The 23,869-nt window shown below is 40.0% G+C and overlaps 1 protein-coding gene across 1 annotated transcript in view; it reads right to left on the bottom strand.

The window, feature by feature from the left end:
- rabgap1l (RAB GTPase activating protein 1-like) overlaps positions 1-23,869 on the bottom strand; it is a 122,710-nt gene that overhangs the window by 18,736 nt on the left and 80,105 nt on the right. The window contains exons 15-19 of the mRNA XM_073475758.1: positions 23,242-23,316; positions 20,580-20,705; positions 17,864-18,007; positions 14,060-14,101; positions 7,441-7,569 (exon numbers count right to left, since the gene is read on the bottom strand). Coding sequence (XP_073331859.1) covers positions 7,441-7,569; positions 14,060-14,101; positions 17,864-18,007; positions 20,580-20,705; positions 23,242-23,316 — 516 coding nt within the window. The remainder of the gene's footprint in view (positions 1-7,440; positions 7,570-14,059; positions 14,102-17,863; positions 18,008-20,579; positions 20,706-23,241; positions 23,317-23,869) is intronic.

The following is a 23,869-nucleotide window of genomic DNA, read 5'->3' as shown; positions in this document are numbered from 1 at the left end:
GGAGAAGGAAAAGGATAGGAGTGCAGCTGACAGGTTTTGTTTCTCTCTGAGAGTGGAGGAGGCGACTGGCTGCTTTCAAGAGTCCCTCAGGAGCCGGGCCCCGCCTACTTAGAGGAGGAGGGGCGGGGGGAGCGAGAGGGCAGTACAACACACCTGTTTGTTTCTCTCTCTCCCTCTCTGTAACGCTAGACGTGTGTGACAAAGGAGGATGAGTTTGCTTTTTCTTCCTTTCCACTGAGTGAGTACTTCTCTCTCTCTCTCATTTGTGCCTGTCTCACTCTCTTATATTCAGGAGGTTTTTTTCTGTTTCCTGCTGCTGGCAAAAATAAAGATAGAGCCGTGTTTACACATCTACGCTGTGTGTATGTGTGTGTTTGAGGTTAAGAGAGATAGGAAGGAAGTTGTCAGATCAACCACAGTGACTTGTCGTTCGTAGTTGCACATCGTTTCAACAGTAAAACCCAGGAAGTGAAGTGAAAGCAACTTCAAGGCTGTCCTGGATGATGCCTGAGTACTGCACTGTCCTCCCAATGGACCCCACAGCTATAAACTACCTGACAACCTGGCCATTGTGGTGGCAACATGCTCCTCCTGTTTCCTCCTGACAGTAGAAATGCATCAACAACCCTGAGTTATCTGTGTTCACTTTGTTGTCTCTCTCTTACATTTGTCTTTTTCTGCCCCTATCTTTTTCTGTTTATCTCAATAATATTTCTCTCCATCATGAAGGTACACTGCCGAATTCTCTTTAACAGACATGTAAGGTAGATTCATCTTTAAATGTATGCTACTATGACCCAGTAAAGTGTCTTATCTTTAGCTCTCGTCCTTGCTCCAGATCAGAAGTCTTCTAAGCCCTGCAGCAATTAAGTGCAGTTTGTCGTCCATCATGTCCTTTACACATTTTAAGGAAGACTTGTGCAAGTAACAGGAGGATTTATTTACTAAGGTTCTCACAATGTGCCAGCTTTTACAGAAATACAATCTCCCCCCACTAATAAGCACATGCACACAAAGCACAGGTGTACTACAAAGGGAAGGAAACTCAAAATAACTTGTGCTCTAGAGAAATCTCAATGATAGCAAAGAGTGAGCATGTGACCAAAATATCTAGTGAGCCACACTGAATTATTCATATAAAATACATAAATAATATAAGAAACATATCAATAAAACATTTCTTAAACATATTTAAAAATAACTTAAATAATAGATGACTTAACATGCTTCAATTGCTCATAGGGTAAGGGAGCAGGAATAATCAAATCAATCAACTATTTTGGGTTCACTGAACTTAAACTTCATATTCAGTGACATCCCAATAAGTACATACTGTAAGTAGTTGTACTCTTAGTCGAAGATATTTATAGTATGAATATAGCTGCATTTACTTTGTACTTTCCTCTGTAAATCTGGGGTGTAGCATAGGAAAGGTCACCTAAGTTAATTAACAAGCAGGTTCATCTAAGTCACAGCATCCCAGCTCTATGACAGGTCTGAACTGCATTGAGATTTTAAAATATTTTGTTATTTTTATTGTGTTATTCTTTATTAAATGTTGTAAGTAAGGTGTCCTTGTAACTGTTAAGTTCTTCCAAACAAGAAAACATTTTCTGCTGGAATGAACGAACGTAAGCAGTTTGACGCAACGGCAAATTCATGGCAAATTAGTCCTACTTAAAACAACATTACGGAGAAATTGGCATTTTGTGCGATTTGGCGCCCCCCACAGTTTGAGTCCAACACCACGGTTGTAAATACAAATCCAAGGTTTGTAACAACTTGTCAGAAGTGATGTAGGTGCTAACTACAAACAAAACTCATTGTGTCATAACAATGTTATGTGTTGAAAACTTATGATCCTACCCTCTCAATGAAGTGACATAGTGCAGGAACAAGTTATAGGGGGTGGAGTGGCTAAGATAGAGACATCATTCACCCTGTTACAAGACACCATGTACCATCAAAAGTACTAAGTTTAGACATCTATCTGAAGGCTATTAGATCAGGGTCATACTCAAAATCTTGTATCTGATTAAGTGTTTAAACAGAACAGTTTTCAGAAGATACTGTGGTTAGCTAACTTACAAGCTAGACATCTGAAAACACAATCGGTGGTTTAAGGATTAGATTATTCGTTCCTAGTCAAAAAATGGACAAAAATGAACCATCTCTGCTCCCGTCAAACTCATATATGGCAGGCAGCAGGAGAGACTTCACCTGAAACCTCTCTACATCTCCCTCTGTACCTTTCTTGTTTGTCTCCATGTACTTTTTGCTTGATCCATCTAATATCTTACATTATACTGTAAATTCCTCTCTCTATCTCACTGTAAGTCTTTTTGAAGCCTCAGAGTCTTCATCCATCCATGTAGGTCTTTCTCTGGGACTCTATATCTTTCCTCTGTAAATTATTCTGTCCGTCAGTTTCTCTACATGCTTCCTTCTCTCTTATTTCTCCTCAGTCTCTTAAAGTTAAGCTTTTCTGTTGGAAGGATTTGGTAAAGACCGGATTAATCAGTCAAACCCTGGGCAGCAAATGAATATGCGACATTTCTCTCCTGGAAAGTCATCACTCCAGCTGCGGTCCGGCGGATGTTTAAGAAGGCTGAGAAATTCAAATTCTTCCCATAATCCCCAGGAAAGGCTAAGCCACCCTACTGCCCGTTGTGTTCATCAAGCCAAGGTGCCAGTGAATTCCTTCGATGTTTTAAGCAGCTTACATAGTTCAGCTGATCCGATTTAGACGTTGTCAGAGAAAAATATGTAAAAGGGGGGGTGAACAGAGAGCAAAGTGGCTTGGACAGGCTGGTTTTCTCTTTTTCTCTGATGGTGGTTGAATATAGGAGGTTTCCCAACACATTCCAAGGAAATTACAGCAACTATGGCTCCCTTAATCTAGCAGACACCACTTAACATCATGTACAAATGATTATGGCTTTAACTCTCTTTCCACCCTGGTTCCGGTCTTTCTTTCTGCCTGATCTCAGCTGGCTGGACAGAAGACATTAAATACGTATAGCTGTGGTATCAACATCGACTTTGCCAGTGTGCTCAAAAGAAAATGAATGGCCCACTAATTTGACGATTGATTATTCTTTTCAGTCATTTTTAATGCAAAAATGTCAAATATTTGCTGGTTCCAGCTTCTTAAATGTAAGGATTTGCTGCTTTTCTTCGTCATTTATGATAATAAATGAAGAGTCTTTGGGCTTTGGATTGTTGGTTGGACAAAAGAAGTAATTTGAAGACGTCACTTTAGGCTCTGGGAAATTGTGCTGAACATTTTTTACAATTTTTTTATTTATTTTATTTTGTGGATTAAATCAATTAATCAAGAAAATAATTGTTAGTTGCAGCCCTAGCTGTGGAGTGTGCTGTGTGTCGTGATTTAGTTTATTAGCGTTTAGTAATGTGATGCAGGGATGAAAAAATTAGACAAAAACTTAGTTTGCTGATTGTCGTTATTCAAAAAATATTTTGATAATCGATGTTGGATCGAAGTTGTGAAGACATTTGGCATTGGCAGAAATTAGTTCCTCAAATGTAAGAATTTACTGCTTTTATTTACTTTATATAACTACAGATTGGTTATTGGTATTATGTATTTTCTGACATTTTATATCAAATGATTGAAACAATAATTGATAGATCATCGAGACAAGTAAAGGTGTGGTTTGAGATGTTGTGAGGCTTTGTGACATGATGATGTGACATTACTGTGACATGCTGTGGCTGGATAGGTGATTTGATGTGACATGCTGCGATACACTGGTGAATTTACTTGTTTGGATTGGTTGAATGGTCAGTGAGGAGTGAAAGGAAAGGAAGATTCTTTCTTCATTGAGTCCTTCTTGAAGTCTGTGAAGTCTTTTTTTTTTTTTTCACTCTCACTGTTACTGACTTGCTCTATACACTTTTATCCACAGGGAATATTCTATTTTTAAAGTTAAAAGACTGAGTGGTTTAAAAACATGACAGCAGATGTTTTGATGAGAAGTTAAAGACCTCAGACACACACACACACACACACACAGAGTTTTGTGTGTAAACCTTGGCTGTTCAGAATTAGTATTTTTCTCCTTCAGGAGTATAAAGTTTAAGATAGCGTTTTGGTTAGTCACCTCTTCCTTAAAGCTTCAGTTCTCTCAAATTTGTAATTAAGAGTGCGACATGCACAGCCTAAGGCACTTTGCAGCGTTCCTGCAGGGGGACTAGATGCTTGTGATATTTCTATTGACTGAGCAGGAAGTGATACAGGTTTAAGACCCAATCAGCCTGAATGAATTTAACACTCTGCCCAGAAAAGAATGACCAAAAAAAAAAGGGCTCTGGCAAACTGAGCAGGGTTTGTAAATTAATAAATACGCCAACGCAAGAGGAAGCCAAGGAACTGCAGGGGAGTTTAAGATCAGCGATGGATGATCAAGAGATGAGAAGAGAGAGACACAAAGTGTTCCTGTTTGTACTGAGGCCAAGTCATCCTATCAGACAGACTGGTTTTCAGCTCACTTCACCCGCCTGAGCACAGCCAGGCACTCAGTTGCTTCTGGTGTGTTTGAGGGTGTCCATAATCCTGTAAATGTGTTTGCCACTATAGAGAGGTGACAGACAACATGAAAAGTGGAGTGGAGAAACAGAATAAATGTAGATGCTGCAACACAGGGCAGGAGGGCTGACTGAGTAGTTTGATGAGTATGAAAATGATGTGAATCATGAAATCACCAGATCATAATACGGGAGATTTTGTACCGATGTGGTAAATAGCTCAACCGCCACATTCAAAACACATTAAGGGAATCTCTTTATGTTGTTTTGATCTGCAATTCATGATTATTTTCAATGTTGATTATTCTGATGATTATTTTCTCAATTCATCGATGAGTTATCTGGTATAGGGTTATAGGTATAATGTCAGAACATGCTACAAATGTCTATCAGTGTTACTTAAAGCCCGAGATGACACCCTCAAATGTCTCTTTTTGTCCACAACCCAAAAGATATTCAGTTTACGGTTATATTCCAGAAATAATTCACATTTAAGGAGCTGGAGTCAGAAAACTTTTTTTCTGAAAGAATTACTCAATCTGATTACTAGATTATCAAAATAGTTGGTGATCAATTTAATAGTTAAACAACAAATGAAAAAAAATCAATTAATTGTTGCTCTCTAATGATGTTCATCCCTCCTGTAGTGTTCTGGAGAAATTTAGAGTCTATGCAAAGTGTGTGTATTTCAGTTAGTGAACATCTACATTACATGTCTTGATTGTATGTGTGCGTCCTCTTGTATAACATGAGGCCTTACAGGACAGATTGTATTGCTGCGGGATTGTGCAAGAGTGCCAAAATGCTACCAAACCACGAGAGATAAACAGTGAGTCACAGAGCAGGATATCCTGTATGTAGAAAAACACAGAATCACACCAAACATGAGGGGATCGTAAGCACTTACAGCCATATGTCCTGCCAACACGCCCTTGAGCACAACACCACATCACAGCCTGCTTACTCACTGAAAGTTTTTTTTGATAAGAAAGTTGGAAAATGCCTAAAATGTGAAATATGAACTGTGTAGATACAGCGAGAGACATGAACCGAGAGCGAGCAGGAGAGAGAAAGAGAGCAGGGTGGAGGGAGGATGATTATCTCCCCCATCTTTCTCAGTCAACTCTTTCCTTCCTCTATCACAACACACTCTGCTGACACACACACACACACACACACACACACACACACACACACACTATCATATACACTGTGTATTGCTTTTGGTCTCTGGTGACCTCAGCAAATTCCCTAAATGCCAGCAGCCTCATTAAGGTCAATAGGAGGATGATAACGTATGGTGTGTGTGTGTGTGTGTGTGTGTGTGTGTGTGTGTGTGTGTGCGTGCGTGCGTGTAAGGGAATTTTGGTGACCACACAAGTAAAAGAAAGCTATGACCATCATCCACGGAAGCCATATTTTATCAGCTACGGTGAGATTGCAGTCCAGACCAATAAACAACAAACTACATGTTAGACCTGCAACATTAAGTTTCATTAGGAATTGTGTTTCTGGCCACTTGGCAAGTGTTAGTCCAATATCCTCTGTTGTCTCCACCATCTCCTGAGTGTAATCTTTGGCTCTTAAGCTGCTAAATGCTTTACTATGCTCACCAGCTGATTGCTAACTGCGTCTCTCTGCTGTTTGGTGCTGGGCTGGTAGTTTACCATGGGTTTTTAGAGCTTTTACCCTGAGAAAAGCTGTCTGTTACGACTGAAGATGATGCAATAAGAGCAGTGAGAGTGAACCAGCACATCAAATTTATGGAGCGGACAGCTAAACAATGAGCTGAAACTCACTATAAAGCTCAGGGGGGAGCTGCAGATTCAGGAGAATAAGTCTGTGTGGGTTCATTACTACATCCACTTTCTTCATTGTTTCACATTGCCATTTGATTATAGCCCCTTTAAAGACTGCAGTGATAATCTGAGAGTTTCCTCCCCTCTTTGTCAAGCTTCTCCAATACAGCAGAGACCCAACCCACAGTATAGCCCCTTTATAAACGCCTTCCCTGTTCTTACCATTCACTGTGAAGTAAATGTTCCTGCTTGTTCGGACTAAACAAATTAGAACAGGCAGTGACGGTCTCCATGACTGAAGAGAAAAACAAATCATTTAAAGGGGTTTAATGCCACAATTTGTAGCAATTTACATGTATTCATAATTTTTTTACCATATGTCCACGTCTCTCGGTTGCCAATACAAGCCTGTGGATGATTTGTTTAAGTTGTTTAATGCTGCAGGACTTTGGGTTTCTTGTGAAGGACTTGGGTTGTTGATTTTGAGTGCCTCGTGCAGAGAGCGACTGTTGCTAACGTTACTTTAAAAAATGGAGTCACTAACATAAACTATCAGTTTCAAGCACAAAACAGAAGTTCACAGAGCTCCTTTAAGATAAAGTAAAGTAAAAACTTTAAAAAATGTCACAGTCCCATCTGGTCTTTTTGACTGACAGCTTCTCTTTCAAGTGCAGTGCAAATAACAAATTATAAAAGGACTCCATTAACTGCTTAACAGTGCAATAAACCATGTGCAGCATGGACAATTCTGTGGTAAAGAGTAACCTGTACTTCAACCAAAAGGTCAATGATTCAAACCCCTTAGGAGCAAAAACTGTACTTGAAATGCTCCAGGTCTTCTGACCCCTCTGGTTAATGGTATTTGCGTCTCAGTGGGAGATGCCAAGACAGGAATTCCTTATTGTGTTGCTTGGACTCAATAATGTCATAGTCACTCAAGGAATGATTTGTGAATGCGCATTTTCACTCACTTGCACGACAGTTTTGGGGTTTATGATTTTACAGTTAAACTTTGAAATTAAGACACAAGGAAAGTAAGGAATAAAGGACTTAGGGATAGCAGATGCATGTGTTTGTTTGTGGAGGTCCTTACCTTGATGTTGCAGGCCTGCTCCATGAGCCTGCGGGCGTTCTCTGCAGCTCTGTAGCGTTTAGGGAGCTGGACTCTGAAGAACTTGAGAGCCCCCTCAAAGTCTGCCTGCAAGAGGTCCTCTTTAGATGTCTGGAGCGAGACATGAGGAGGTGGGAGTGGAGGGGACAGACAAGAGTCGTTAAGAGTTAAGAGTTGTTAAGAGTCAGACATAGAAAGCACAGAGTAACTTCCAACAGCTTGTTCTCCCCATTGCTGTCATTAAATGTCTATATTCAGGAAAGACAGATTATAAACAATTTGATGAAGGAAATGTTGATCCGTGTGACACAACAAATCAAGTGCACTGTGCCCTTCAGCTAATTATTCTCCTATTCACACTACACACCCAGTGGAAAGGAAAAATTAACAACATTATGCTACAATTCTGCTCTTGAAAGATGATCAGAGTATCATCAGATCTAGGTCTGCTGTGAACATGCAGTTTTGTCATTTTTATCATTTTGTTTTGAGTCTAAGTCTACAGCTGTTTGAACAGTTAAAGAGTCTGTGGTCGGCAGCGGACTGGTTTGGATAATTGCACTGCAGTTTTTGAACCATCATATGATCTGTTCCCTCTTTTAAGTACATCACTTTCACTTTCCATTATCCACAAATGAAGGCTAAAAAGTCAGAGGTCACCTCACATCGCTAATAATATGCAGTCACTTCCTATCATCATTTTTACTTGCTCTCATGTCGGGATGCAATGCAAAGGGATGCTTGCAATTTAGTTTTCAGTTCCTTTTCAGGTGCCTCTCTGACATGATCCTTCATCACTTTTAGCTCGAAGCACTTTGAGGTAAATCTAATACTCTTTGTAAATTGCAGGGAGCACAAGCTTAATGCCTAAAATGTGAAAAAAATACCAAAAAAAAGTGACCAAAAAACATCACTGTCATGCAAGAGGCAGGGACTGGCTGCTTGAAAGCACTCCTCTGCATTAAAAACAAGTGTCAAGATGCTTTAAATACCACACACAGAAGCCCTAACTGGTGCAGTAAAGCTGGTCAGCGGCTGAACTTGTAGCGGGCAGCTCTGTATTTGTTGAACCAAGGAAAATGTGGTTCAGACATGTTGAAAACACACAAACACAACTGACACCATCTTGTGGTGAAACGACATATTGTCACGAGAGCCTACCCAGAGATATTACTAATTGAACTGTACATGGCTGAACAACTGTTACTCAAAGACCACGCCTGCATTATGTTTTTTCGGTCAACTCGGGCCAGAATAAAACCATGTTTTTGCTGCTTAAATTCTCATAGTAAATGAGTCAGTGGGGGAAACTGGTATAAATATAACCTTTAGGCAGTATGACTAGGAGACAGTGGAGACTTTTTTGAGTTGGCATCTGCATTTCCAAATCTTCTTGTATCATTTTGTCATTCAAGTCTATTCATGAAAGATTTAAGGCTCATAGTAGAGAGCTAAAAGACAAACCATCTCTTGTAGGTTAATATTTAACATTGGCTGACCCATCAATCCGATGTGACATGCAGATAAGTCCACAGCAAAATGTGCAAGCTTTAATTTCAAAAGACATCAAGGTTTTTTAGTGAAACCTTCACTACAGCAGGGGAAACAACACTGCTTTGGCTAATGTAAGAAGTGAAGAGGCAGAAGTTTTTTGAGACTTGCTTTCCTGCTTTTTGCCCGTCCGCTGTCCTCATCAGTAGCTCTATTCATTATCAACAAGTACAACTAACAACCATTTTTTTTTATAACACTAAACCCGACCATCCCTGCATGCTCAGTTTCTTTCAAACAGTATCCGTCTCCCAGTCCCCCCTCTCTCACCGCCAGGAGCTTAGGGACGAAGAGCCGGTGTCCCATCCCAAGGAGACCCATCACCTTGCAGAATGAATCCGCTGAGGCCTGACTGCTGTGGGCCCTCTCCTCTGTCGTTCCCTCTCCGTCCTCCACCGCCCTGCGCACTGCTGGAAGGGGCAGGTGCGGGGTCAAGGCAGGTATAGGGGGAGGAGAGGGTGGAGGGGAGGGTGGAGGAGATGGTGGCGGGGTGGGACAGGGTGAGGGAGAAGGGCGGTCCCGCTCAGGGGCCAGGGTGGCAGATGACTCCAGCGTGTCGTCCAAACGTCCCGGTGGGTTTCTTGGAGTTGGAGGAGTTGTGGACAGCGAGCGGGTAAGTGTGTTCAAATCAGGTGAGCCGAGAGGTCACTGTCAAGCCAAACTGGCTGAGTCCTGGTGAACGAGGTGACAGACCTTCTAGGAGGAAATGATGGTGATGCCACATCAGGCGTTGTCACGAGAGACTGATGTTCAGGATGCCAGCTAAGAAAGAAGCTACGTGATGCTCAAAGGAACACAACTCAGCAGAGACAGCCCGTGAATCCAAGGAATGCAACATGGAGTCTGATCCAGTTCATCTATGCACCACAGAATTTGGACAAGTGGACAAGATGTCAGTGGAGGCCACTCAGCTTGTGCCACTGTCAGAGCCCAGTAACGGCCACAAGGTGCGACAAAATAACAGTCAGAAAATGATGTATTGATGCTGCTTTCGGCATAATGCTGAGTCTTCCAGCTACCTGCCAGACTTACTTTGAAATCCAGTCACACTACCCACTCTCATCTTCCAGTGCCAAACTCCCCCAGCCAATTCCAATCCAGTACGCCGTTGCCTAGCAACAAAGCAGCTCAACACGTGGGCCGCTGCTCCGGCGAACAGCAGCAATGGATAAGTACTCCACCTTTTTTTATTTCTCTTCGTTGTTTGACTTCAAAGACGGAGAGTAAGAAAAGCCGCCTCAGTCTTGCCGACTGAGTGGCCTTAATGCTCGAGGCTTGGTGCGAGTAAGGTGAGACATCAAAGCAGTCGATAATTTTTGTACCCTTTTTCCAAATGGGAGGCTGCACCTGGTATGAAGCTGACAGGATTTTTAGCTTTCTTTGAAATGTAAAATTGCCAGAAATAACAGTATGAATCCTTTTATCTGAAGAGTCCTAGTCTAAGCCTGAGCAGACGGTCCTAACGACATGGCAGAAGCAGTTGAAATGTGGTCTATTCGCATGGGAGTATGGCACTTTTCTGCCTTCAGGAGATGATGATGCGTTTCTGTTGGTTTATGGCTGAGTGGATGCTGAACTCAGATGAGTCAGTTTTAATCCAGCGATGCATGAAAGACGAGTTTGAAAAAACAGAAAGAAGTGTGTCACGATAGCCTCTCTGTATCTTTGCTCTTCCTCTTCACTTATTTAAACATCTGACCTGATGTCTGACCAGGTCCAAACCACACAAAAGCACAGCCCAGTCAAATGCTCCAGCGTGGACTCCAGAGTCTGTCCCTTGGGCAGATCTCCATTAACAGCCAGTCATCCGGTCTGTAGCGGTCAGTAGATGCTTTAGATGGGAAGCCAGCTCCTTCAGATGGAAAGTCACTTCTGCCTCTCAACAACAGAGGCTAAATGACTGAGTGTTTGCATGAGTGTGTTGTGGTATCAGGAGTGATGGTCCTGGCCAGCAGCTGAGGCGAGGCAAAGCAAAGAAACCACAGTGTTCCTGTCCAACGCCTCTCTCCTTTGCACTCTCTCTGCCGTCCTCGCTCTCTACCTCTTCTTTCACTCTCTTTGTGATGCTAACAGCTAACGGCTAGCAGGGGCGGCTCCATTGCAGAGGTCTGGGTGGTGGACAGAGGTAGCGTGTTGAAGAAAAACATAGCCAGCCAACACAGAAGAGGAGAAGGCGGAGGTAAAGGAGTAGGAGGTAAAGACGAGAGAAAACGAGGAACTGAGGGAGAGAAGAGGCTCCAAGCAGGCATCTATGGATGGTGAAGATGAGGAAGAAAAAATTAAAAAACACAGCTTTTCTCCTCCAGGTCCAGATTGCTAACGCTATAGCTTATGCTCCTGTTGTGATGAGGATGGCGGCCGCTAAGCAGGAGAGGGAGGGAGGTGAACACAGATGGAGGGAGGGGTGATGAGAGCGGAGAGGAGAGCAGGATGGATGGAGGAGGGAGGGGGGAGCCTCTGGGGAGAATGCCGTCATGCCTGGCCAATGAGAGGCAGGCAGTGGAAGCCCCTTCCACCCTCCTCACATCCTCATTTGTTCTCCATTCCCGACCATCACATGCACCACATCTTTCTCTCGCTGACACACAGAATACATTATTGCTAAAATATAGAGCAGGATGGCTTTTTAAAACCAACCATGTATGATTCATAAAGAGAGGAAAGCCTGAGTGGAGCAGGAGTTTAAAAGCAGTATCATCATATTTATTGTTGTTGTTATTATTATTATTATTATTATTATTATTATTATTGTTAACTATTTAATGTAGGAAAAGAAAAAAAGAAAGAAAGAAAGAAAGAAAGAAAGATAGAAAGAAAGAAAGAAAGAAAGAAAGAAAGAAAGAAAGAAAGAAAGAAAGAAAACACATGATTGGCTGGTTTTCAGGACTGGTTCTTGGTTAAAAAAAAATCTGTTTCCTGTTCAAGCTTCCTATTTTGCCATCAGCATTTGTAAATAACCCTGTGCAACATGTCTGAGGGCCCGATAAATACTTATCAATGCTAAATCAGTGAAATAATTTAATAAATCAACATGACACATCGTACTAATGAGCTGACTGAGGGACCGAGAAATCCACATCTGGTCAGCGTTAAAAAACTTTCCAACACACCTTTCCTGTCATAATTGGCTAATAATGTACAGTGTTCCTTTCAATTATCAATTAATAAAAGATAATTTTATTATTTAAGGGTTATAACAGCCCCAATGATTTTGGGGGATGGCAGAAAAAGGTGAAGGAGAAAAGTGGGCAGTGCACGCTGTTATAAATCACTTAATAGCACAATTACTTTTGTAATTTAACTACAAAAGTTCCACTCGTGCATCCTTTTAAAAGGAGATGAAAATTACATTGTGTGAAATGACCATTTTTTAAATATTTCTAAAAGAGGTCAATTCTCTTTGCCAGACTTTCTATTTATGTCAATTTTGTTTTCAGTCCTAAAAAATGTACAGATGTCTTCTACTTGATAAATTAATAAAACGAAATATAAACTGAAACATGACACTAAATGATTTGATTATTTGGTTTCAGTAACAAGAAGACGTGGACTATATGAAACAAACGATCCTGTTCTTCATCACTGTGTTATAAAGTTTTAGCAAGACTTCCACAAGGTCTGTCACATGATATTAATGCCCACATTAAACAACTAGACACCGACATGCAATATGATGCAGTCATTGCCAAAACTCATCGATCCATCCCGCCACAGACAGATCTGATAACACAACAACTAGTAATTGTACACCATTCTACTTCGACTGCAACAACATGCTGTTTGGTTTGGTAATATATTAAAACTCAAGCAGATGCTCTTTAATTTTCTTCGCATTTTGTGAAGTTAATTTTTTGTAATGCATTTAATTGTCTCCACCCACAAGGATATGTTTTCACCTGTGTCCATTTGTTTATGGGTTGGGTTGGTTTGTCAGCTGGATTACACAAAAACTATTGAACATATTTGCACGACACTTGGATGGAGGATGGCTCTCAGCCCCGAACAGACCCCATGACCTTTTGATCCAGATAAAGGAATGGATCCAGGATTTTTTTTCTCTTCTTCTTTGACATTGTGAGGGTGTTGTTCTTTTGTTTTTTTAAAAAAAAGTTTTATCCTTAACTTTATCTTATTTTGAGTTTAGTTTTATTAAACCGCATCCTTTTTTTTAATGGAATATTAGATTGTCTCCTTCTGTTTGTCAATCAACCTCTGTGTGGTAATCCTGTATGCACCCATAACTGTTTTTCTATTTTAAAAATGTAGAAAATGGGTTAAATGGCAAATTAAAAACATACTTTACATTTATCTATATACTGCAAACACCATATACTTGTAGAATTACTTGAAAGCCTTGCACCTCCATGATGTGTGTAAAACAAGTCTCTCCTTCCAAACCATATACTACAACATAGTAGTTAAGTTGTGAATTGAAACGAGTCACTTGAATTAAAGTCCATAAAATAAATCCACCACAACACAAACACACATAGACTGGTGTGTTAATCTGGACAGAATCTGGTCCCTCTGATATAGACTAACAGCTGTTGTGACACATACTGTATTATATTCAAAATGGTGTTTAAAATAATGAGTTAAGGACAAAGCAGCCTCGTCACTTCCAGATGTAGTTTCAGATTTGAACACTAGGGGGCAAGAAATGCCAACAAACAATCAGTGTAACCTCTGACTATCACATATGACTGAGGCCTTCCTCACACACGATGCCTCTTCGGCCTCTTCTGCACAATTATGCTTCCTATAAACTTTGGTGTGCACTTTGTGGTTACATTCTCACTTTTTTAAAAAAACCTGACACATCTTTGCTGTAATGTGCAATTAATGTCAGATTATTTTTTTTTAATCTTTGTTTTAATAAAAGAAATTCATATATCATCATATAAAACTGTTATTTTTCCTTTTGATTGAAGCAAAATGGATCTTAAACAAAAACAAACTAGGTGGGTTTAAAGAAATTGGATTTTTTTGATTGATTGAGAATTTAAACAAGATGGTTCCAGATAAATGACTGAATGAAGTGACTACTAACCTTGAGCAGTGCCAGGGCTACATTGAAGATGATGTTGAGACCCTGGAGGAGAGAGAAGAATTCGATGTGAATACAGAAACAAGCGGCAAAACTTTCATCATGTTGATGTAGATCAGCAAGTTACAGCACATCAGCGCACATCAGTATATTTATTGCTATTCATAGCTGTACTTTGCAGTTTTACATGCTGGCAGTTCCCAATTGATAATCCAGTTAGACGTATTGAAAATACAACTAAGATCTGTTTGAAATCCTGCAAAGGTTAGCGCCAAAGAGGGGCAGAAGAGAGAATATCTGATGATGTTTCCTCATCCTCCCTGCTACTTAGGAGAGAGTTTCTATATCTTTCCTAAATTTCAATTCAACACTACTTGAAAAAGGTTTCCCATGGCGTCAATGCTTACACCAGGATCTTCTGTGTATAGTGATGAGATTCTGCTGCAGATGCCTTTCCTGATCCTCCTAATTTCAATTAAAAGAATGCACTTTTAGCTAGAAGTATTGTCTTTTACAACTTTTAACAACCTCAGGAAACAAATACAGCAAAAACGAATTAATGACACAATTGCATTACTCTAAAAGTAAAACATTTAGCATAAAAAATGACACAAAATGTCAAGGAAAGACCAAGAAAGGAGAAAATATGACTTCAAAATGATACCTTCTCAAATAAATGGCAAAATAAAAAACAAAGTATGCGAAAAGTTTGCTTTGTTTTATCCATTGCATTTATTATGTTTCTATATAAATCACTGATTATTGTGTGGAGCTGACTATTGTGTAAGTTTTGCTTGAAATCACTAACATGTGCATTAATCCTTTGACAAAATGTTCTTTGCTCCCTCTTTGTTTATGCAATGCCTCTGATTTTGACACAGAAATAAAGAAAATGTAAAGCTGACGTCAGCTCTGCATGGGAACACCCGTCTCCTTGGTCTACATGACAACCAGTTCACATGGCAACACGGAGCTAAAAATATCTGGACAGCTCTAAATATAACTGGAGAAAGAGAAAAGAGAGGCCTGCCTTCACACACCTATCTTTATAGGCCTCAAGATGGTGCTACAGCGCTGAGGCAGGATCAAAGGTGTGTGTGAGAGAAAGGACGATTATCTCGGACTGTGTGTATCAGAGCAAGACATATTCGTGCAGTGGAAAGTGAGATGAGCATACAGACAGGAAGGGGAGATATGATGGCATAGACTGGTAGGATGACGGGGCAATGGGCCAAGGGAGGAGTGATGGTTCAAGACTTTAGGATGAGTGCAAAAAAAAAGTTTCAAACGTGAGGTGAGAGACACAGAGGTCCAATCATTTTGCAGCTCTGTGTAAATGATTTTCTTTGTACAAATTCTTTGTTTGTTATTCTCTGTTGTTAAAAATAATCTTGGGCAGCACTAAATGGTTGGGTGGTAATAACAAATGACACTAAAGCAATTTACATGTGACCTAAAAAAAACCACAACATCAAGGTTTGAGCCTCGGATTACGATTTTGTATCAGTGGCAAAATGCAAGACTTTTTGTTTCTAGAAATGCTGTTGAATAAAATAAATAAATAAATGAATACATAAAAAGAAAGTTTGGTGAGGGGAAAGTAGAGCTGAGGAAATGAATTAACAAATTATCAAAGTATACTGCTGAGAAGACTTCATCAAGGAAAAACAAAAGCTGATTGAGAGATTAATTAATAAAAGGGATGAGAAAACAGCTCAAAGAAAGGGAACAAGGACAGAAAGGGGATAAAGGAAAGCACAGGAAACAAGGGAAGATGAAAAGTAAAAAAAATATAAATAAAAAGCAAACAAGTAAAGCTGTTGCCGGGAGCAAGCAATGACAGACAGCTTTATAAAGAGAGAGAAAAAACAAAAGATTAAGAGAAAAAACAGAAAATGATAAAGAGAATACTGTGTAAATAAGATTGAGCCAAAGGAGAAGACAGTAGAAGAAAGGAAACAAACAGCTAAAAAGTTGTTGAAGAATTGGCAAGGAAACAGAAATGACAGAGAGAGTGAACAAGGAAAGATGATAGATAAAGGAAGCAATAAACGAGTGGGAGAAGATGACTGCGAAAGCAACGAAGAGGAGAGCTGACAGGGAGGGATGCAGGAGATGAGAATTCTGGTTTAACGAGCAGATTCTCATCATGCGGCTCATTGGGTGAGAAAGACCTGGGAAACTTTTAATTGTTCTGCCTGAGGCCAATAGGAGGACAGAGGGAGGGAAGGAGGGAGGGGGAGAAAGGGAGAGAGAAGGGTGGAGGGGAGCGGAAACAAAAAGGGCATTTGACTTTTGTTGTTTCATGTAATGTTTTATGAGAATGAAACTAAGAGCAAGACAAAGATTCAAAAAAATATTATAATAGTCCTTTCTCTTACTTTTGTACACACAAACACAAATTAACACATAACTACACACCAACAGAGGGTGTGACAATCAATCAATTGGTGACTATTTTGCTGAATCACATAGAAAAATCTTGCTGATAGAGCTCAAGCTGCTGTATTAATGCCTCTTCTTCGTCTGCTCATGTTGGGTGTGGTTTTCCTCAAGGTTCTTGACCCCTTGTAACGCTGGCTTTATATCCTCCTAACACAATGTTTATTTTCCATAAAGACACAGCTGCATGTCCCCACAAAAGATAAGGGCCTCAGTCACAGTCCTACTGCAACCCTCAATACACAGTTGGCTTTGTCAGGTCTGTCTGGCAGCTTTACCTGCCATCTGATCTGACACACCAGCAGGTGGTGATCGGCTGAAAGCTCTGTTTCTCTCTTCACCTGAGTCTCCAAATCATACAGCCACAGATGAGATGAAATGGTCAAATAAATAAAAACTTCCTCTCCAGGAGCCCAGCAAGAGACTGAAAATTATTTTATTATCATCTATTTGTTTATATAAGATTGTACAAATTGGAAACAGAGGCTGGATCACCCTCAGCCTTCTTTTTCCAGGGAGATTTCGTGTCCAGTGGCAGAAAAATAGAATAGCGAAAGCAAGGTTTATAGGGAACCAATCTAAATAATGATGGTGTCATTACTCTACAACCATTATATTTAAAGCAAACAAAAACAAAAAACGTTTGACTACTTTTATGTCTTGCCCATTGGCCTTTGTTTTACTCTCTGCATTTGCATTTGTGTTGAATTTATGCATCATTTTGTTTTATTGCATATTAGTCTGTAGCACTGTAAATAAAAAAGTGCTATATGACTCCACACAGACTCAAGAGGGCACTGTGATCATTGTGTGCTACCGCGTGATGAGCGCCAGAAGTCTGCGTGAGCATGCTATGACTTACAAGAGAAATTCAGCTTGAGCTTTTGCTCAGTCGGATTAGTTTGGGTTTTTTATGTTGTAGAGTTTTGTTACCATGAATGTCAGCGTGGTAGAATTTAATGTCAAGCAGCGACCTCAAGTCACACGGCTTTTAATGACAGGCCACAAAAGAATATGTGCAACAACTTTTTTAAAGGATGTTTTAAAGAACTGTTCTTTCACAATTTGATCGTTCATCCTCTGATCTGTTAATGAATATTTTGAAATCATGAGTCCAATGAAACAAAAGCAAAGTGGCTGATATCTGAGGTCTTCTCAGAAGACCTTTCTGTAAAAATGTTTTAGAACAAGTGATTGGTATCGGGTCAAGTGGCCCTAATGACATTAAATCAGTCATCACATCGACCCTTGAAAGCCTGATCAGCACTACCCTACCCTATTGATTACATTAGGAAGATATTAGATCAAACCACGGAGCACAATGCAGATGGATCAGTGCTGGTGAGTCAGTGAGTCAAATTGTACCTCACAGAGCAGCAGGTCAGTGATGTGGAAAACCATGCACAGGGGGAACTTGGCAGTGAAGAGGGTGAGGAACCACTGAGAGGCGTACATGTGTGCCTCCAGGTTTAGCTCCTGGAAGTGGGACCACAGGTCTGGAAGCTGTTCCTGGAGGAGCAGATAGAAGACAAGACAAGGAGAGATGTTTCAAATAAAATAGCACAGCCCCACATTTCAATTCAATTTTAGATTATTTCATTTTCACTCATACGTTATTAAATCATGTCGTATCACTGAGATGATAATCTCTTTCAGGAGAGCCGAAAGAACTAAAGAAGTAAAGAAAAAAAAAAAAGACACATAACACAATTCAGTACCACGTCCCAGCTGCCAAACAGTCAGAAAGATTATTCACATATTGCACACATTGTTAAACTTCCAGTAAATGCAGGAAAAGGAAAAGATACTGCATTATACACAGCAGCTACATTCACAAAATTTGACATTTACAAATCTGTAATAAGGATGACTGATTCTACTTTTGTCCTTGGAGCAATCTGTTTCATACAAAGTGTAAGAGCAACAGAATTCAGCATTGCTGCTGGTATTATATAATCTGTGTACTTGATCATTTGATGAGTGTTCCTAAATTCATTCTTTTTCTTCTACTTATTATTCTATTTACTCACCATATTTTGCTCTTGTTCATCTGTCTTTATCTGCTTCAGTTTAGGTTAAGATATAAAATATATGTGGAGAGAAAAAGTGTGCGTGTTTTGGCATTCATGCATGTACAGTGAATAAAGGATTCGATTAGATAGCGATCCACTTTGGCAACCAACACTTACCATCATGATCAGATAGTGAGCTCCCACCTGTATGCTAATAATTAGCAGTCAATGCTAACATCCTTACATTGAGCATATTTGGTCAATGCTAACTGAGTTGATCTTGATGCTGAGAAATGACTGCCTGCAGGGCCAGGATGGATTACAGGTCCAAATTAAACCCTACTCATTGAGTGGATTTAGGCTCTAATACCTGAGTGGGATGGGATTTTAAAGGCACCAGGATCATTAGTCTCAACAGACAGAAAGAATGCTGTTTAGCCTACTGGGACTGCAAGTCTCACACATGCAGAATTAGAATTAATTCTTATTATATTCTATGAACAGAAAAGAGTCAACAAGGCAACAACAAACATATTGTCCCACACAGATGATGCAATCACCAGTAACATGCTTTACATATTAGAATATGAACCTTCCTTGCTTTTATGGAAAATGCAAACATATTTTGTATGGTTATTTGCACTGTCTGCTAGTCTTTTCTTTTTACTGGCACTCAGTATGAGTAATTGTACAAACCCTGCATTCAGTCGTTAATTAAAAGAAACAGCCAAAGGGACCTTCATTCTCAAGAAAGTAAAAATGTTAGAAATTCAAATGTTGTGTAAATTAATGGTCCTTAAGACTAGTCTGTACAACTAGGATTGTTGAATATGTGGACTGAATTTCATGGCATTTAAAGTTATGATGTGGACAAAATGACTGATTAACATTTTTAATTCTGAGCTGTAATTGCAGTGTCCGCCCCAAGGCCAAATTTCTTCCACTAAGTGGTGAGATTAATAATTTTTTCAACTACAGCTAGAGGTGTGTGAAAACGTGATAAATGAATGAAAGAAATGAAAGAAAAGAAGCAGAAATCAATAAAAAAAAGAAGAAGCTGGGAGTGACTTTAGAGGAGGTGGGAAGAGCCCCTGACTCTGGAATTAAGTTCCCATTAATTTTTCCTGGAGACAACTTTGTGTGAGTTACAACTGAAGCACATTTACGACTTGGATCTGAATGAAACTCTCCCAATTAAATAAGAAGTCCAGAAGATTGACTACTGTGTTGATAAGAGTAAAGGTACAAGTCTGTGAATATAATAACATCAAGGTACCAGGCACAAGGTGCGTTTCAGCCAAGAAACATCCAAAACATCATAACTATATTTTGTGTTACTACTACAATAGGTTTACATGCTTTAATGCTCAAAAAACACCATTCGTCTCATATTGTTCACTGTTGGTTAGATTGGGTTTATCAAAGACGCTAGCAAAGCAACACAGTACATAAAATAAGCGCAGCAGAAACGTCCACCCTCTAATGTACAAGTGACGTTACTGTGGGCTCGTCTCACTTCTCTATTTTGTGCCTCCTTGTCTCCTCTCTCCTACATCCTCCTGCCTGTGAGCCAGAAATCGATCTCAGCATGCCATATTGAAGGATGTCTCAATTCCTAAAATGCTCCTGGAGGAGAGAGAAGTGAGGAGAGAGGAGGCTTGCCCGAGGAGTGTTTCAGCACCCGTGACATAAACAGCTGGAATATACAAACCTCAGTGGGAGCAGGACAAACTGAGAATTGAGAAGAGGGGTCTGATTTGTTCTATTTTGACTCCTTTGCCATGCCTAACTGACAAACAAAACATAATTTCTTAGAAAGAAATTTAAAATAAGTAAATTGGTTACCATTAGACTACCCAGGAGAGTCCTATAGTTCTAAAATTGTAATCGAAATACAGTATGGGGAAAAGCACTTTCAGAACTAGCGGCCATTTCACAACTACAGGATATTATCCATCTCTCTGGCCATCCATGAAGTCAGGGTCATCTTCTGAGCATGATGGTACCTTCCATTGCATTGCGATATTCCATTCCATTACTCAAATATTATCAAGCATTGCATCACTAACCTGCATCAGCCTCTCCAGCTGGTAGAACTTGCAGTGAAGATCCTCAAAGTTGTTTTTATAGAGAGCTCTGAGGCCATACTCATACATGATTTTCACCAACACACAGAAGGCCTGTTCCTCAGGCATCTGGAATCACATGGAAAACCATAAACTACAGCTACAGGAAGTAAAACTCTAAAAAAAAACAAAAACAAAAAAAAAAAACAGGCAGTCCAAGTGAAGATCTGCTACCACACAGGAAACTAAACTTGTTTGGATCTCTAAACAAAATTTGTCAGTCACTCAGTCTTCAAGACAAGAAACAGATTCATTTTATTTGATGAACCCCACCCGTCTGCTTCTTAAAGACGTTGGAAAACAGGACAGAATAGATTTTCTGACATTATTAGACAGGCTCTACATAAAGGCTGCATGACAGAAGAAGAATGTTTTAATGACATGAAGGGACGTATCTCATGGTGTTTGTATGTGTGCGCAAAATTATGTTTGTAATGTGTCTCACAGTCTTTGTGTGTTTGGGTGAGTGTGTGACATGAGGAAAAGCTTAAAGCTATCTGCATGTGTGTGTCGATGCAGGTTTATTCCTCCTCTCACAGACACACACACTTGCAGACGGTGAGGTGATGTTTAATCAGAGTGACAGTATGTGTTTGGGACTGAATGGGCTCCTGCAGGTAAACCTGAACCCCTATTAATATTCCTGACATCTCCTCCATAACCTCTCCCTTCTTCCTCCTCCTCCTCCTCCATAACTGTCTGCCTCCTCCCCCTCCTCCTCCTGTATAACCTCTCTTTCTTTTACTGCTGCTGTCCCCTTTATCTCTCCCCCTCCTCCTCTTCACCTTTACAGCCTCATCCCCCATAACTTCCACCTGTTTTCCTCCACTCTCCTCTCTTTTACACTCCTGTCTCCTCTCCTCTATACCTCATGATGATAAACTCGTCCGTAGCTCTCCTCCATGACTCTCTAACCATCTCTCTGCAGCCCAACTCCTTCTGACCTCTCCTCTCTTCTCCACTCTTCTTCCTCTTTAACCTCTGCTGCCCTTGTCATTTGGACCTCGACCAAACTTCAACCACTGTCTCTGCTCCTTTTGGGACTCCCGCCTCCATGTGTCTCCTCTGTCTCTCCTCCATCTGTCTTTGAAAACCTTCTCCAAATAAAATTTCTGGTACTTTATGCAGACAAGCAATACATTAAAAGAAACAATAGACAAAAAAATATATTCGTAAATATGTATGAGATGAGGTATATTGTATAGAGCAGGAGTTCCTTAAAATTGTGTCTGACTGTGACCTTGAAAATAAATGCGTGGGAGTGAATGAGTGTCTTGTCCACCTCTTTCCCACTCCCCCTTTTCTGCTATGACTCTGTCACTCAGTCGCACTCTCTCTCTCCCTCTGTTCATTCACATCAGTCTGTTATAAACTGTTTTCATTCCAGCAGTTAGAAAAGAACGTCTGTGGTTGAAAAGAAAGTTGCTGTCTCCCCCTCTCTCTCAGGCTCAATTCAGTCTGTTATATTGTGGTGTAGATGTGGTGTTTATGTGTTAACTGTTTTTAATTTGTTTGACTGAAGTAGCATCAGTCAACCAAAGTAGTATCATCAAGGAACATTCCAGCAGCTCCACAGAGCTTTTATTTTGAAAGCAAGGGGTGAGGGAAGGCTACATAAGCATGTTTTTTCCATGAAGGAAGTAAAGCTATACTAATAGAGTGCTGTAGTAATCCTAGTAAGTAGTCAAAAAACGCAGAAAGCGGTTAGCATTTTTGCACATCCAGTTGCCTCGTCTCAAAGTCTTTGAGTTTTTTTGAATTGGTTTTCTGTTAAATGCCTGAAATAAGGTCTGAAGTTACCACAGGCTTAAGATATTAACACGTTTTGTTCTGTGACATAAAATACATCATTAAATGTCCCACAACTTAATCATTAAGCACTTACGTGTCTTAAAAATGGCGGTTGCTAACAAGAGGCTAAATGAGACTAGACTAGTTTTCACGGACATTAAACATCATTATGCTGAACACAGAGACTCATCTACTCACTAGTCCGTCTTTATAGGCCGACTTTAGTTACAAACTATTCTAACTCCAACGTGTATTGTAACTGTGTAAGACACTTAGTTGTGGTGACGTTTATAGCCAAGCATTAGCTTTTTACTTCTAGTGAATTTACACTTCGAAAATCACAAAAGTGGTGTTGATCTGTGAAGATTATCTTGCTGAACAAAACGTGTAAGTATCATAAGCTTGTGTTTGCCACAGAGCTTATTTTCTACAATAATCCAAAATCCAATTAAAAAGTCCCATTGGGTTTTTGTCCAGGGAACCAGGGCGATGCTGAATTCCTGGTTAGCCTACAAAAATACGTCATCCCTACATCACTCTATGTTGTTGTTGAGAATGTATGTATGTGCATGAATATAAAGGTAGACAAAATTACAGCAAAAGTGATCAGATTGTTTCAGGGATGCACTAACCCAACTACATATTTGAGGTCATAGTTTGTGTCGTATCAAATTATAAAAAGTTTGTGTTATTTTGTTGAACCAAGGTTTGTATGCATGTGTGTATGGTGTTGTATCTACCTATTCATCTATCTGGTGCATTTGTCGTGAACATGCGTAGGCAGGCTCAGTCAATAGATGGCAAGTTAACTCACATGCAACAGGAGAACAGCAGCGAGGAAGGACTGACCCTGGCAATAACCAATTTCCTCATCATACACGGAGTAGGCCTGTGAGAGAGTAAGAAAGAAAGAGAGATATTGGTTATTCTAACAGCAAGACATCTCTTTACAATGAATAGATGAACGCTGTACTGTTGGAAAAACTTTAACATTAACATTAATGTCAACATGAAAATGGCATTGCTGAGGATAGTTCACCCTCTTTTGGCATTAAAACCTGATAAAAACACTCAAGGCAAGGCAAGGCAAGTTTATTTGTATAGCACAATTCAGACACAAGGCAACTCAAAGTGCTTTACAGGCGCATAAAAAACATTAAAACAAAACATTAAAACAAGTTAAGAAATAGGAAGAACTCAAGACTGCCTACTGTGAGGATCATATCAATACCACATAACATAAAGCAACCACACAACTGTACAGATCCGCACAGATGCTAATGACATATCCTGGTAATACTGGGATGCTTAAATACTATACCATCATCATGGATGTGATGTTACTGATGGTGTGAATGTTCTTCACACAGCTGGACGGTCAACGCAAGTCTAAAAATGAAGGATGAATGATACTCCATATATCATTTGTCCTGTACTCATAA

Source organism: Pagrus major, chromosome 11 (assembly GCF_040436345.1).
Source record: "Pagrus major chromosome 11, Pma_NU_1.0".
Taxonomy (NCBI): Eukaryota; Metazoa; Chordata; class Actinopteri; order Spariformes; family Sparidae; genus Pagrus; species Pagrus major.
Note: the sequence above shows the minus strand (reverse complement) of the source record. Positions and strands in the feature narration are given on the sequence as shown.